The 15890-nt window shown below is 45.0% G+C and overlaps 2 protein-coding genes across 2 annotated transcripts in view; both read right to left on the reverse strand.

Moving 5' to 3' along the window:
* Positions 1–271: 271 nt before the first annotated feature.
* LOC106577668 (interleukin-13 receptor subunit alpha-1) lies at positions 272–11707 on the reverse strand. Its single transcript, XM_014155985.3, has 8 exons — positions 11417–11707; positions 4906–5005; positions 3021–3196; positions 2648–2781; positions 1862–2006; positions 947–1049; positions 724–805; positions 272–505 (listed from the first exon to the last, which is right to left on the reverse strand). The coding sequence occupies exons 1-8, from the start codon at positions 11505–11507 to the stop codon at positions 404–406; spliced, it is 933 nt and encodes a 310-aa protein (XP_014011460.1). The 5' UTR covers positions 11508–11707; the 3' UTR covers positions 272–403.
* Positions 11708–12208: 501 nt separating this feature from the next.
* LOC123728738 (dedicator of cytokinesis protein 11-like) overlaps positions 12209–15890 on the reverse strand; it is a 145341-nt gene continuing 141659 nt past the window's right edge. Inside the window, 1 exon segment of the mRNA XM_045701398.2 lies at positions 12209–13976. Coding sequence (XP_045557354.2) covers positions 13887–13976 — 90 coding nt within the window. The 3' untranslated portion in view covers positions 12209–13886.

The raw sequence follows: 15890 nt of genomic DNA on the forward strand, positions 1-15890 counted from the left end.
CACCTGACCTATGACCCCAAGCCGTGGGATGCAAGAGGTTCATGAGAACAGTTGTTAGTATCTTCCTAAACAAACAGACACACACGTTACTCAGAACAATACAGGAGTCATCGCGTCAACGCCTCAAAACAGTCCAGGGAAAAACCCAGGAAAAGGAGTGTATTCTCCACAGTCCATACTCCACACACTGTCCGTCTGTGTCCAACTTGTTAAAGTAGTCCATCGACTGCGGAGCTCCAAGTCCTGGCATTCTTCAGCAATGCAGTTGGGGTCCACCTTAACATGGCTTGCTCTGTGTGTCGGTCAATGACACTGAAGTCATCTGGCTCCCAGGTCATATCGGATGTAGCTGTATCTATCTGTCTGTACTGCAGTAATCACAACTGGATCAGTGTGTAGTCTCTCAGGGGTCAGGCTGCATCATGAGAAGAGGAAGGTCTTTGTCTAGGATGACCTTACATTCTACCTCCTCCTCTACCGGGACATAGAGATTCCCTATGGTGCTCTGGAAGGCAGGGAATGAGGGGGAGTGTGTTAGTGTGTGTGTTAGTGTTTGTGTGTGTGAGGGTCATGGGGCAACATGGATGAATTGTAAAGAGGAAGTTCAATATGAGTATGTACTCTAAACGCTGAGCATTTCTAGTAAGTGAAGTCCTCTAACTTCAGCTAGCCCCTTACTGTTAGACCACTGCTAATAAGAAAAGAGGCTTTTGCTGTTCTTACCTTCCGTTCCTTATTGCTGTTCAGCATGTCCTTCAAAATCAAGGAGGGCTGTGGAATTTTGGGGAAAAGCTTCTCTCTGTGCCTGGAAAAGAACCAAAGAGGCCACAATGAAAACTCTAATCACCAAAATGTAAATTGCTTAAGTGAAAACACAAGATAGCATTCTCTTTAGACCCCCCCCCCCCCACTACAGAATCTTGACCCATGATGTAGGTTGACTTACTTCATGAAACAACAAAGAAACAGGATGATGAATAGGCCAACTGCAGCTGGAATGAGGATGGCAAATACAGTCATCGACCAGTCAACATGAAGATCCTCCACACCTGAAAGGAACACAAGCAAAACGTCAGTGACTGGGTCTAATTCTAATCATGTCTATTAGATTAGAAGTCTATTACATTTAACCAACAGTCAATAGTACTCAATTCTATTTTAATGTCATATACTTAAGCAATAAGGCATGAGGGGGTGTGGTACATGGCCAACATACCACAGCTAAGGGATCTTACGCACGATGCAACGCGCCAACCCCTCTTTTACGCTACTGCTACTCTCTGTTTATCATATATGCATAGTCACTTTAACCATATCTACATGTACATACTACCTCAATCAGCCCGACTAACTGGTGCCTGTATGTAGCCTCACTACTGTATATAGCCTTGCTACTGTTCATTTTTACTGTTGTTTTAATTTCTTTACTTACCTATTGTTCACCTAATACCTTTTTTGCCTTGTTGGTTAGTAAGTAAGCATTTCAATATAAGGTGCCTGTTGTATTCGGCGCACGTGACAAATAAACTTTGATTTGCCTGGATACAGCCTTTAGCATATTGGCCATATACCACAAACTCCCCAAGCTGCATTATTGTTATTATAAACTGGTTACCAACGTAATTAGAGGAATAAAAATACATGTTTTGTCATTCCCGTGGTATATGGTCTGATCAGCATTCAGGGCTCGAACCACCCAGTTTATAATATTTTCATAGACTAATGGTATAATATACACTTTTTATTCATCCTCCATTTTATTTGATACAGGGAACGTTTAAACTATTTCAATGTTAATATAATTATATCATCGACTGTGTCCTGACAGAGAGAGTGTGGAGAAAGAAAGTGGAGTATGTACCATAAAGTTCAACATCGCTCCAGTCGCTCGCTCCTGCGCCACATGACTTCTTATAGACTGCTTTAACCTGGACTCTGTATTGGCATCTCAGATCATACGGCACGTACACAGCTACATTATCATATTCGTATTGTATCTCCTTACTCTGGAGGAAACACACACAACATTGACTGGAACTCCGATAACGGTACCATTTCACTAAAACATGCAAGGATACGCACACACACACACACACACACACACACACACACACACACACACACACACACACACACACACACACACACACACACACACCACACACACACACACACACACACACACCCACCCACCCCTTTATGTCCGTAAAAGCAGTGTAAACACGTTCCAGTGACTAAAGCTGTATTTTTATTTGTGTAATTCAGATAAGTAGCCCATCTCATCGTGACAATACCAGAACGCCCAACCCTTCATCTGACCTATATACTGTCTGTAGCCAGATGAACAAATAAACTCAGGTCTCGTTATCGGTTAATAAATCATTCACCATTATTACATCCACATGTTTTGAACATCAGGTCTCTGTTGCAAAATAGATTTGATCTCAGTGAGACTAATCTGTCCAACAATGGCCGAGTGAACCATAAAGAACCAAGGTTAAATTAAATATGAAACTATTGAAAACTCTTCCGGGAAGTGCAACAGAAGAAAACATCGGCAATTACCAGGTTGTCATTGTAAATAAGAATTTGTTCAGAACTAGCTTGCTTGGATAAATAAAAGTTTATACACACATCCATGGCTTACCAGAGACTCTTGACACTTGCTGTAGTTTAAGATGTAAACCCAGCAGCGGTGAGCGGCTAAGTCCGGAGGGTCCCAGCTCAGAATGAGATCCTTCCCTTCCTCTGTGATCTTAACCCTAGGGGCCGGGGGCTTGACTGAAGAGAATCGGACATACAGTAGACCATTAGATAAATGAGAGTATTGGTAATATCAACAATATTGAATATTACTTGAGTTGGGTAGTATCAAGTAATTACTGATTAGTTGTTATACCTTGATAAATAGTTTTAGAATTCAAAGAAAATATAATTTTTTTTGAATGGTTTTCAGGTCATACTATGAGGATATATCGCAAACATGTATTTTTAACTGTTAAAAAAGTAGTTATTCTTACCATAATGTACAGGACACACCCGGAAGGTTTTCTGTACAGACAAACCATTGAGAGTCCCATTGAAGTGGAAGTAGACATCATGTTCAAGGAAGTCTCCTCTCAGGCAACATCCTGTCTTCTCACCAGCTCTGTCCTTGTAGTCACTGCATGCTGTTTTGTGGGATTCACCAGGGTACCTGAAACATTAGGGATGAGAATCTGTCACTGCTCAGCTCAACTGACACTTACATCTAGGTTGGGCTCAGTGCCATTGCTTGTCAGTTGAATTGATAGATGAACCTTTGCACTCCTGAAGCTTAATGACGTCTAAGATGATGGTAGGATGTGTAGGAGAAACAAAATATGAAGTAAATTGGTAGAAGAAGCCTTGGCAAAGGTCTCTAGGCCTATGTGACCATTGGCAATTCATGTTTCATCTGCAAATATTCAGTGTGCCAGGAGTTATTTTACCAGTTCAGTCTGCAGTGGCATGTACTAATGGATGCCAAGAGAAGCAAGGCTTCCCCCCAAAAATGTACCAATAATAAAAAAAATGGGTTTCATAATTGTCCTTCAATTCACAAGAAACTGAATGTATACTACATGACCAAAAGTATGTGTAAGCCTTCTTGTCAAACATCTAATTTCAAAATCATGTGCATTAATATGGAGATCTGGGAAGGCTTTCCACTAGATGTTGGAACATTGCTGCAGGGACTTGCTTCTATTCAGCCACAAGAGCATTAGTGAGGTAGGGCACTGATGTTGGGCGATTAGACCTGGCTCGCAGTCGGCATTCCAATTCATCCAAAAGTTGTTTGATGAGGTTAAGGTCAGGGCTCTGTGCAGGCCAGTCAAGTTCTTCAACACCTATCTCGACAAACCATTTTGTATGGACCTCGCCTTGTGCACAGGGGCATTGTCATGCTGAAACAGGAAAGGGCCTTCCCCAAACTGTTCCCACAAAGTCGGAAGCACAGACTAAGGGTGAGGGTGAGGGCCATTCCCCCCAGAAATGTCCGGGAACTTGCAGGTGCCTTAGTGAAAGAGTGGGGTAACATCTCACAGCAAGAACTGGCAAATATGGTGCAGTCCATGAGGAGGAGATGCACTGCAGTACTTAATGCAGCTGGTGGCCACACCAGATACTGACTGTTACTTTAGATTTTGACCCCCCCCCCCCCCCCCCCCTTGTTCAGGGACACATTCAATTTCTGTTAGTCACATGTCTGTGGAAGTTGTTCAGTTTTTGTCTCAGTTGTTTAATCTTGCTATGTAGGTCACGACTTCTGCCGAAGTCGATGCCTCTCCTTGTTCGGCTGGTGCTCGGCGGTCGACATCATTAATCCATTTTTCATTGGTTTTGTCTCGTCTTTCTACACACCTGATTCCAATCCCATTCATTACATGTTGTATATTTAACCCTCTGTTTCCCCTCATGTCCTTGTCGGAGATTGTTTGTGGTTATGTGTTCGTGTATTTTGTACTGGTGCGCGACAGGTTATTTTACCCATGTTATTTTTTATGTACGTTGGTTTTTGGAGTTTGTTTTATCTAAATTAAAATACTCCAGTTACACCAAGTTGGTTTCTCCTGCGCCTGACTTCCCTGCCACCTACACACACACACACACGACAATGACAATGTACATACAAATATTTACACATGCTAAGTTTGCCGAAAATAAACGCAGTTGACAGTGAGAGGACGTTTCTTTTTTTTGATGAGTTTATATAATGGTCGCAAGGCATATAAACTATCAGGTTATAGAGAACACAATTATCACAACACAAGGGTTGTAATATTTTTTTCTGGCTTCCCCAGTGATTTAACCCACACACCTTTACGGTCAGTCCGTTGCTTTGGGTAGGGAGTGATTAGGAATTTGAAGTAAAATAGTTCTCACCAGTAGTAGAGCTGGAGGTCATCTGCAGTCTGATTGGCTGGAAGCCAGCTGCAGTTCATGGCCTTAGAGGAGTAGAGGGAACACTGGAAGTTCTCCAACTCTGAGAGAGCAAAACAAAAACATTGCCATGAGTCTAGACTACAAAAATAGAATTTGACAAAGACTGATGCGGATCTGAATGTTGTCCTGATTATTCTTTCAAACATTAATCATTTCAATACTCAAATGTCCATTTGAAATTCGTAAAATAAGATTAATAGCAGCACATTGTTTGTATTGTAGACTGTGTCCTTATCGACTGCTGGATGAAGTTCAGAGGAGTTCACTAATCCCATTTCATAAAGGGGCAAATCCTAATTTCCACGGGAGAAGTGAAAACTCTAAGTTAGAATTCGCCCCACAGTGATTGTTACCTACCTGTGGGTTTAGCGATAGATGCGGACAAGTTTGCTTAAGGTTCTCTCTGCAGTTTATGGGGTTTGTTGTTTGCACCGTAACAATATTTTTGGTTAATACATTTACATTTACGTCATTTAGCAGACGCTCTTATCCAGAGCGACTTACAAATTGGTGCATTCACCTTATGATATCCAGTGGCACAACCACTTTACAATAGTACATCTAGATCTTTTTTTGGGGGGGATAGGGGGGAGGGGGGGGGGGTTAGAAGGATTAGTTTATCCTATCCCAGGTATTCCTTATAGAGGTGGGGTTTCAGGTGTCTCCGGAAGGTGGTGATTGACTCCGCTGTCCTGGCGTCGTGAGGGAGCTTGTTCCACCATTGGGGTGCCAGAGCAGCGAACAGTTTTGACTGGGCTGAGCGGGAACTGTGCTTCCGCAGAGGTAGGGAGGCGAGCAGGCCAGAGGTGGATGAATGCAGTGCCCTTCTTTGGGTGTAGGGACTGATCAGAGCCTGAAGGTACGGAGGTGCCGTTCCCCTCACAGCTCCGTAGGCAAGCACCATGGTCTTGTAGCAGATGCGAGCTTCAACTGGAAGCCAGTGGAGTGTGCGGAGGAGCGGGGTGACGTGAGAGAACTTGGGAAGGTTGAACACCAGACGGGCTGCGGCGTTCTGGATGAGTTGTAGGGATTTAATGGCACAGGCAGGGCGCCCCGCCAGCAGCGAGTTGCAGTAATCCAGACGGGAGATGACAAGTGCCTGGATTAGGACCTGCGCCGCTTCCTGTGTAAGGCAGGGTCGTACTCTGCGAATGTTGTAGAGCATGAACCTACCGGATCGGGTCACCGCCTTGATGTTAGCGTAGAATGACAGGGTGTTGTCCAGGGCTCTTAGCACTCTGGGAGGAGGACACAATTGAGTTGTCAACCGTGATGGCGAGATCATGGAACGGGCAGTCCTTCCCCGGGAGGAAGAGCAGCTCCGTCTTGCCGAGGTTCAGCTTGAGGTGGTGATCCGTCATCCACACTGATATGTCTGCCAGACATGCAGAGATGCGATTTGTTCCTCAATTAATCATGTTGTGTATTTAACCCTCTGTTTCCCCTCATGTCCTTGTCGGTGATTGATTGTGATGTTATGTTACGTGGGTTTGTGTATTGGTGTGCGACTATTATACTTTACCCATGTTATTTTGTACTTTGGTTTTGGAGTTTGTTTTTTAATTAAATACTCCAGATTAACCAATTTGGTTTATCCTGCGCCTGACTTTCCTGCCACCTACATACACGAATATGACAGAATCACCGACCCGCATATTGAAGTCAGCAGGAGAAGATACCCCGGACGGAGAGGTGGAGGAGCGCATCCAGGAGAATGCAGAGAAGCTACACCATCTATGTGCCGCCATGGATCGCGTTGTCCAGAATCTGGACCGCTGGGAGAGACAGGGAATTCATCCAGCGCCTCCACCAGCCCAACCAGGGTCTATCCGAAGCGCCCCGTGCCAACTGGAACCCGGTGGCCTCAGTCTAACCTTGCCTCAGGGTTACGACGGGAGTGCTGCCAACTGCCGGGGTTTCCTGCTCCAATTAGAACTGTATCTGGCCACGGTCCACCCAGTTCCAACTGACCGTGAGAAGAGTTTCGCCCTCGTCTCGTGTCTCACCGGGAGAGCCCTGGAATGGGCCAGCGCTGTGTGTGGAGGAGGAGATGCGGCGTTGAACCATTGAGGAGTTCACCCGCCGTTTTCGGGCAGTTTCGACCACCCACCGAGGGCAGAGCGGCGGGTGAGCGCCTCTACCATCTGAGGCAGGAGATGAGGAGCATCCAGGATTTTCCCCTAGAGTTCAGGACCCTGGCAGCCGGTACGGGATGGAATCACAGGGCCCTGATCGAGCATGAGGACGTCCGTTGGGAGCTGGCCTGCAGAGACACCACCCTCACCTTCGACCAGCTGATGGATCTGTCCATCCGGCTGGACAACCTGCTGGCTGCTCGCGGACGTCCAGATCGGGGTCTGGTGGTTCCCTCCTCCCGCACCCCCTCTCCTCTTCCCATGGAATTAGGAGGGATGGTGCACAGGGAGACTGGAGGGGGTTCCCGCTCGTGCACCATGGGTGGACGCAGAGGTCACACTGCTGGTCGGTGCCGGGTAGGTTCCTCTGGGAATCGAGGTAACAGGCAGGGCGCTCTGGCGCCACCCCAGGTGAGTAGACACCATTTTCATCCAGAGCCCTCTGTTGCACATATATTTGTCTGTTACTTTTCCAGATTTTTCCCGGCGTTCCCAGCATAAGGCGCTAGTAGATTCAGGCGCGGCTGGGAATTTCATTGATCAAGCTCTTGCTCGTAGTTTAGGGATCCCCATTGTAGCCGTGGATGTGCCTTTCCCCGTTCACACCTTAGATAGTTGACCATTAGGGTCAGGGTTGATCAAGGAGGCCACAGCTCCTTTGAGTATGGTGACGCAGGGGGGTCACAAGGGGGAAAAAAATAGTATTTTCCTTATTGACACTCCTGCGTATTCCGTGGTGCTGGGTCTACCTTGGTTAACTAGTCATAACCCCACTTTTTCTTGGCCACAGAGGGTTCTCACAGGGTGGTCGCGAGAGTGCTCAGGTAGGTATGTAGGGGTTTCCGTTGGTACTACTACGGTTGAAAGTCCAGACCAGGTCTCCACCGTGTGCATTCCCCCCGAATATGCCGATTTGGCTCTCGTCTTCTGTAAAAGGAAGGCGACTCAATTACCACCCCATCGACAGGGGGATTGTGTGATAAATCTCATAATAGACGCTGCACTTCCCAAGAGTCACATGTATCCCCTGTCGCAAGCGGAGACGGTGGCTATGGAGACATATCTCCGAATCCCTGCGTCAGGGGTACATTAGGTCCTCCATTTCACCTGTCTCCTCGAGTTTCTTTTTTGTGAAGAAGGATGGAGGTCTGCGCCCGTGCATTGATTATCGAGGTCTAAATAAATCACGGTGGGATTTGCAGCGTTTGTAGTGGTCGGCTGGGGCGGACAGGGCTTTTAGGAAACTGAAGGCTCCGTTTACCTCGGTTCCTGTGTTGGCTCATCCGGATCCGTCTTTGCAATTCATAGTGGAGGTGGACGCGTCTGAGGCTGGGATAGGAGCTGTGCTCTGTCAGCGCTCGGGTACGCCATCTAAGCTCCGCCCCTGTGCCTTCTTTTCCAAGAAGCTCAGCCCGGCAGAGCGAAACTATGATGTGGGGTACTGGGAGCTGTTGGCTGTCGTCAAGGCTTTGAAGGTGTGGAGACATTGGCTTGAGGGGGCTAAACACCCTTTTCTCATCTGGACTGACCACCGCAATCTGGAGTACATCCGGGAAGCGAGGAGACTAAATCTTCGCCAGGCAAGGTGGGCCATGTTTTTCACCCGTTTTGTGTTTACCCTCTCTTACAAACCAGGTTCCCAGAACGTTAGATGCATTGTCCCGGCTGTATGACACAGAGGAGCGGTCCATGGATCCCACTCCCATAATTCCAGCTTCGTGCTTGGTGGCGCCGGTAGTGTGGGAGCTGGACGCGGACATTGAACGGGCGTCACGTGCAGAGCCCGTTCCCCCTGAGTGTCCAGCTGGGCGTCGGTATGTTCCGTCTGCTGTCCGCGATCGATTGATCTACTGGGCCCACACGTCACCCTCCTCTGGTCATCCTGGGATTGATCGGACGATGCGCTGTCTTAGTGGGAGGTACTGGTGGCCCACTTTAGCTAAAGACGTGAGGGTTTATGTTTCCTCCTGCTCAGTGTGCGCTCAGAGCAAGGCTCCTAGACACCTACCCAGGGGTAAGTTACAACCCTTACCTGTTCCACAACGGTCGTGGTCGCACTTGTCGGTGGATTTTATAACCAATCTTCCACCTTCACAAGGTCCACGATCCTGGTTGTTGTGGATCGTTTTTCTAAGTCCTGTCGTCTCCTCCCTTTGCCCGGTCTCCCTACGGCCCTACAAACGGTGGAGGCTCTGTTTACATGTGTCTTTCGGCACTACGGGATGCCTGAGGATATAGTGTCTGATCGGGGTCCCCAGTTCACTTCTAGGGTCTGGAGAGCGTTCATGGAACATCTGGGGGGGTCTCCGTCAGCCTTACCTCGGGTTTTCACCCTGAGAGTAACGGGCAGGTGGAGAGAGTTGGGTGTGGGTAGGTTTCTGAGGTCTTATTGCCAGGACCGACCGGGGAAGTGGGCGAAGTTTGTGCCCTGGGCAGAGATGGCTCAGAACTCGCTCCGCCACTCCACCACTAACCTCTCTCCCTTTCAGTGTGTGTTTGGGTATCAGCCGGTTCTGGTCCCTTGGCATCAGAGTCAGACCGAGGCTCCTGCGGTGGACGACTGGTTCCGGCGCGCGGAGGAAACCTGGGACGCTGCTCATGTCCGCCTTCAGCGTGCCGTGCGGCACCAGAAAGTGGGCGCAGACCGTCGCCGCAGTGAGGCCCCGGTGTTCGCACCGGGGGACAGGGTCTGGCTCTCGACCAGAAACCTGCCCCTCCGCCTGCCCTGCCGGAAGCTGGGTCCGCGGTTTGTGGGGCCATTTAAAGTCCTGAGGAGAGTGAACGAGGTATGTTATAGGTTAAAGCTCCCTTCCTATTACCGCATTAACCCCTCGTTCCATGTGTCTCTCCTCAGGCCGGTGGTGGCTGGCCCGCTCCAAGAGGCGGAGGTGCGGGAGGTTCCTTTGGACATTGAGGGGGCCCCGGCGTACTCCGTTCGATCTATCCTGGATTCAAGACGTCGGGCAAGGGGTCTTCAGTACCTCGTGGACTGGGAGGGGTACGGTCCGGAGGAGAGATGCTGGGTTCCGGTGGAGGATGTGTTAGATCCTTCCCTGCTTCGAGAGTTCCATCGTCTCCATCCGGATCGCCCTGTACCTCGTCCTCCGGGTCGTCCCCGAGGCCGGTGTCAACGCGCTGCTGGGGGGGTACTGTCACGACTTCTGCCGAAGTCGATGCCCCTCCTTGCTCGGGTGGTGCTCAGCGGTCGACGTCACCGGTCTTCTAGCCATCATTGATCAGTTTTTCATTTTCCATTGGTTTTGTTTTGTCTTCCTACACATCTGTTTCCAATCCAATGAATCATGTGGTGTATTTAACCCTCTGTTTCCCCTCATGTCCTTGTCGGTGATTGTTTGTGATGTTATGTTACGTGGATTTGTGTATCGGTGTGCGACGGGTATACTTTACCCATGTTATTTTGTACTTTGGTTTTGGAGTTTTTTTAAATTAAATACTCCAGATTAACCAATTCGGTTTCTCCTGCGCCTGACTTCCCTGCCACCTACATACACGAATATGACACTTAGTGTATGTAAACTTCTGACCCACTGGAATTGTGATACAGTGAATTATAAGTGAAATAATCTGTCTGTAAACAATTGTTGGAAAAATTACTTGTGTCATGCACAAAGTAGTTTTCCTCACCGACTTGCCAAAACTATAGTTAACAAATTTGTGGAGTGGTTGAAAAACGAGTTTTAATGACTCCAACCTAAGTGTATGTAAACTTCAACTGTATATATATATATATATTAAAAACTAACTGCATTGTTGGTTAGGGGCTCGTAAGTAAGCATAGCACTGTAAGGTCTACACCTGTGACAAATAAAATAGTTGATTTGAAATTATGCATTCGTGTTCAGTGATAAGTGCTTGAAGTGGACCATTTTCTTGTCCTGCTTAGCATTCTAAATGTAATGAGTACCTTTGGGTGACAGGGAAAATGATGTGTAAAAAGTACATTATTTTCTTTAGGAATGTAGTGAAGTAAAAGTTGTACAAAAAAATTATAAAGTACAGATACCCCAAAAAACGACTTAAGTAAAAATACTTTAAAGTACTACACACCACTGGCTTTGTCCATGTCAAATGAACAAAATATATTTTAATGGATGCAGAATTTACATTGGATCCAACATGCACTTTCATTAAAACAGAGAATTAAAAAACATGAACTTCACAGTCGCTGACGTCGGTTTCAGGAAATGAACATGGAATTCTACCTTTCCAAACAAGGTTAGGCTTACCTACCGAGAATGACCAAACTGGTTACACATATGACTATTAAAGATCGGGAAAAGTAAACGCATACATACCTTTCTCAACTGCAACCTCTGGAGTGATCAAAGGAATAAAGTATTGTAGAACCAAGATAAATTCCATATGTTTCAAAATCATGTTGTCCATTGCGTAATTCTGATGGAGCGCACCTCCTCAAAACTCGCACTGAATTCCAAAGGTAAGTTTACCAGAATTGTCGAGCAGTTGTCCTAACTGAGAAAACAATACATGTGCCTCACGTTCAGATAAACATAAAACAAAAGCAAACACAGGATTTACTCCAGCGAGCGAGTTATTATTCCATGTCGTGTGACAGTGTGCGTCTATTATGCAGCGGACTGGCAAATTGGGCGGAGTTTGCATGCATGGAGTATTCAACTGTTACCCTACGAGGTCCGGAGCCTGCTGGTTTTCTATTATACCTGATAATTAATTGCACAAACCTGGTGTGCCAGGTCTGAATCAATCTCTAATTAGAGGAATTCATAAACATAAGCAGTGGAGCTGGCTTCGAGGTCCAGAGTTGAGCTTGAGGGAAAGAGAGCATACTGTAGCTCAATGTTAGGCCTACTAGAGTACAGGACAGTAGGATTTGTCGTCATCAATTTTACAGTGTGTCAGTCATTCGTTTTCTTCATTGGATAAAAACTGTTTGTAAAAAGCGCTGACAAGAAACAAAAGTCACCCTAACCCATATAATACACCACCCCTGCTTAGGCTATGAGCCCCGTGTATAATTGAAGTTAATACAACTTAATAAATCCATTAATAACGTTAATACATAAACATGAAAATAAATACAAAATAATGAGGTCAATACAACTCACTTTTTAAAATATGTTTTTATTGAAAAATGGCTTTACAAACATGCAATATGTTGAACAAGCACCTGTACTTACAGTGTAATTAAAAATGGCAAATAAGTCAGACAATCAGAGAAATAACACCTCTCTCCCAGACCTGATGCAACCATGCATTTTTCCAAAAACAGTACAAATATAAATACATACATTACATACACATTTTTCTTCTTTTACAGCATAACAATATATTATATACATCTGCAAATGATTATCAGCAGTCTACTAATTTCAGTGTAGCACTTGTGAAATACTGTACAATCAGTTTTATTATTACTTGAAATAGGACAGGAGACTTTTCTGAGGAGAGATGTAGGCACTACTAGAATACTAGAACCAGCTAGCTGATAGAGCCCTCAAATTCAAACCTGGACCACAAAGACGTTTTGAATTCTTCACCTTTAAATCAGGGACTGATTTAGATCTGGGACACCAGATGGATGCAACTAATTATCAGGTAGAAGAGAAAAACAGCAGTATTCCAGACCTTGTAGGGTAGGATTTGAATACCCCTGTGATAGAGGCATAAAATCACAACCATTAGCCTGGTCCCACAATAATTGGTCTTTTGACCAATCAGATCAGATCTTTTGTTCAGAATTGGACTGTCTGTGTCAACGCAGCCTATGAGTTCTCAAGACAGCACTAAGAGATCTGGGACCAGGCTAATCAATCTTATGGTCAAAGAGCAGGGGCACCATATCAGAACATACAACACAGCTCAACAACTAAAGTAACTGTCTGAGCATTGGCTTATTACAGAGTGACTGACAATTTGACAGAGTATACTTCAATAAATCTCCTTTCCTTACTGTACATTTTCCTTACATCTAATAGATGGGTTGGTTGTTTAGCGACAAAACCGACGCGTGCACAACTATGGGACAAAACAGACATGGTGGGCTTAGACTGTTGATAACATGTAAACGGTATTTAGTCTCTAAATGTTTATTGAAAACATAAATACATTTGCACAATGAGCACTTGTCTCTCAAATACATGGTATCAATAACAAGATTCAGCGAGCTGAAACGAGCCACCTATGATTCCCCGCACAGCAGCTTCTTGTCATTGTTGCTAGCTATCTGACTGTTCAGAATCATATCAACGCACGTCTTCCGGCCACGTCGATGCGCACACATCATTTGCGTGATGTTGTCAGCCAACCCATCTATATCTAGAACCTAAAAGGGTTTGTCGGCAGTCCCCTATTGGAGAACCCTTTGAATAACACTATTTGGTTCAGGGTACAACCATTTTGGTTCCAGGTAGAATCCTTTTGGGTTCCATGTAGAACTGTTTCCACATGGAACCCTATTGGAACCCTTTTTTCTAAGAGTGTACAGACAACAGATGGGTTGGTTACTGTTTGTTTTTTCCCATAACATAAGCAACATTAGCTACCTTAGAGCATAGCAGAATAGACTCCAGCACTTAAGTGTAATATTGTGTTTCCACTTCTCTCAAGCAACAAAGCCATTTGATGCAGTGTGCAAGGCAACTACAGCTTTGCATTGATCATAACAAAAGACAGCCATTACCAGGAAGCTGACAGATCTGATTTGGGTTCAGCTGGCGGAGAATGTATGTGTGTGTGTGGGGAAAATAGCTATACTCTGTGTGAAAAATGTGTGGTCTGTAGACTTTAGCCCAGGTCTGTAGTAGTCCCACTGATAGCACGGAATACATGTAAGGAGTTCTGGACCAGTGTCTGCATCATATCCTCCTGGAAGATCTATGGTGACAGAGTAGACAACAACATACATCGGTACCATCATTGGTCAAACTGCCACAGACACTTACAGTGCCTTCGGAAAGCTTTCAGACCCCTTGACTTTTTCCACATTTTGTTACATTAGTCTTATTCTAAAATAAATAAAACAATTTACTCAACCATCTACACACACCATGCACGCACCCTCATATAATGGAGTTTATTAAAATAGAGGCCATTGTTTCCCTCTACAATAAATCAAGTATTGTGAGCAATACAGTTGCTTAAGTAACATTTCCACACTTTATTGCTGTTAAAATGGAGCCCAGGGAATTTTGTCCACCGATACCCCTTGTATATTGTCTCGCTATTGTTTTTTTTGTTGCCCTTTAATTAGTTATTTTTCTATTTCACTTCCGTTTATTTTATACTTGTTTAATTATTTTTCTTAATCCTGCATTGTTGGTTAAGGGCTTGTAAGTAAGCATTTCACTATAAGGTTTGTATTCGGTGCATGTGACAAATACAATTTCATTTGATTTGTTGCCAGAAACAGTGCATCAAGCCAGTGACTGCTTCTCTCACTGACCGTGAAAAACGGGAGATGATAACAGGTTTGTGTTTCATCAACATGTAGAAATGAATATTCAAAGTTACACTACAGAGGGCATCACATTACCTGGCACTCCTTAAATCTAAGGCACAGCAAGGGACAGCATAGACAGAAGGGAAAAGTTATCTTATAGACACAAAAGGAAAGTAAAAGACAGAATAACACGTAATGTGCTGCCAACAGTCAGGAGAAAGAGAAAGCTTTTGTGAGAGAACAATACATTCAGTACATACCAATCGACCTTGGTCAAAGAGAACCATGATATACTCTGGTTAAAGTTAGTCTGATTTGTACATCCATTGTTGGACTTTTGAATTAATGATATATACGGCAGCCAATGATCCTTCAAGAATATAACCTACAAATGCCTCATGAGCTTAGTACCACATCATATGCCAAAATATAAAAATTATTTATTTTAACAATGTAGAGCTTCACAGTATGGTTATAACTTTCATGTGGATGCCATGGACTTTCAGTCCTTGTCTATTTGAGAGGGATTAGCCTACACTTCCCTAGCCCCATCCCTCAGCTGTATAGCTAAATAAGTGGCGGTCGTTGATGTTGTTTACATTACGGACTGCAGAGTAAAAACAGAGTAGGAAATACAGAGTAGGAAATACAGTAGATGCTGCACTTATTAGGAATGTTTGACAGGTCTTGCACAAGGAGGAGTGGTGAATCATACTGTTGCTTGGAATATGGCAGGGTAGCGTGTGTGTCGGAGAAGTTTGTCACTGGCAGCGTTTGGTACACTCACACACACTCATTGCCCCCTCCCTGCGCCGTTATCAGCTACACGTTAACAATGTGGGTCGACACACAAGTTAACTTCGCTATCTTAGTACATACATTACACACTTTATTCTTACCTCCCGTCAGTAACAGTTGATGGTATAAATAATATACAGACAAGCGTTCATGTTTAATTTAAGCAACGTTTATTGTACTTATCAATGTTATGGATGAGCGCGCTGTTTGTTTGGTTCTATTCCTCTCTCTCCGATCGGTAGCTTCTGGGTGGGATAAGGACCAGAGATACGGCATTCGGTCTGGCTTTGTAGTGTCTGTCCCGAATGGCTCGTTCACGTGAACAGGCATATTGGAAGACACCATGTCAGTAGGGATGAGATTTTGTACATTTGTTATATTGCATCATGAAAAACGGATTGCAAAGGTGCAATGTATATAATTCATGATGTTTAGCTGAGTGAAAAATGTAGGCTTTGATGATGGTAATTGCTTAATTCATTTGTGTTTGGTATGTTCTGATGGGAGGGGCTTCCCCCACAAAAGGAGCCTCTCTTTCAGATCAAAAGGGG

The sequence above is a fragment of the Salmo salar genome, chromosome 18, assembly GCF_965601325.2.
Source record: "Salmo salar chromosome 18, fSalSal1, whole genome shotgun sequence".
NCBI lineage: Eukaryota > Metazoa > Chordata > Actinopteri > Salmoniformes > Salmonidae > Salmo > Salmo salar.

Excerpts from the sequence above, each read along its gene's own strand:
- LOC106577668 (XM_014155985.3), bottom strand. The coding sequence starts at position 11,507 with ATGGACAACATGATTTTGAAACATATGGAATTTATCTTGGTTCTACAA. Across the intron at positions 806-946 it reads TTTCTTTGTTGTTTCATGAA|GCACAGAGAGAAGCTTTTCC; the intron begins GTAAGTCAACCT and ends GTTCTTTTCCAG. Across the intron at positions 506-723 it reads ACAGCAATAAGGAACGGAAG|AGCACCATAGGGAATCTCTA; the intron begins GTAAGAACAGCA and ends CCTGCCTTCCAG.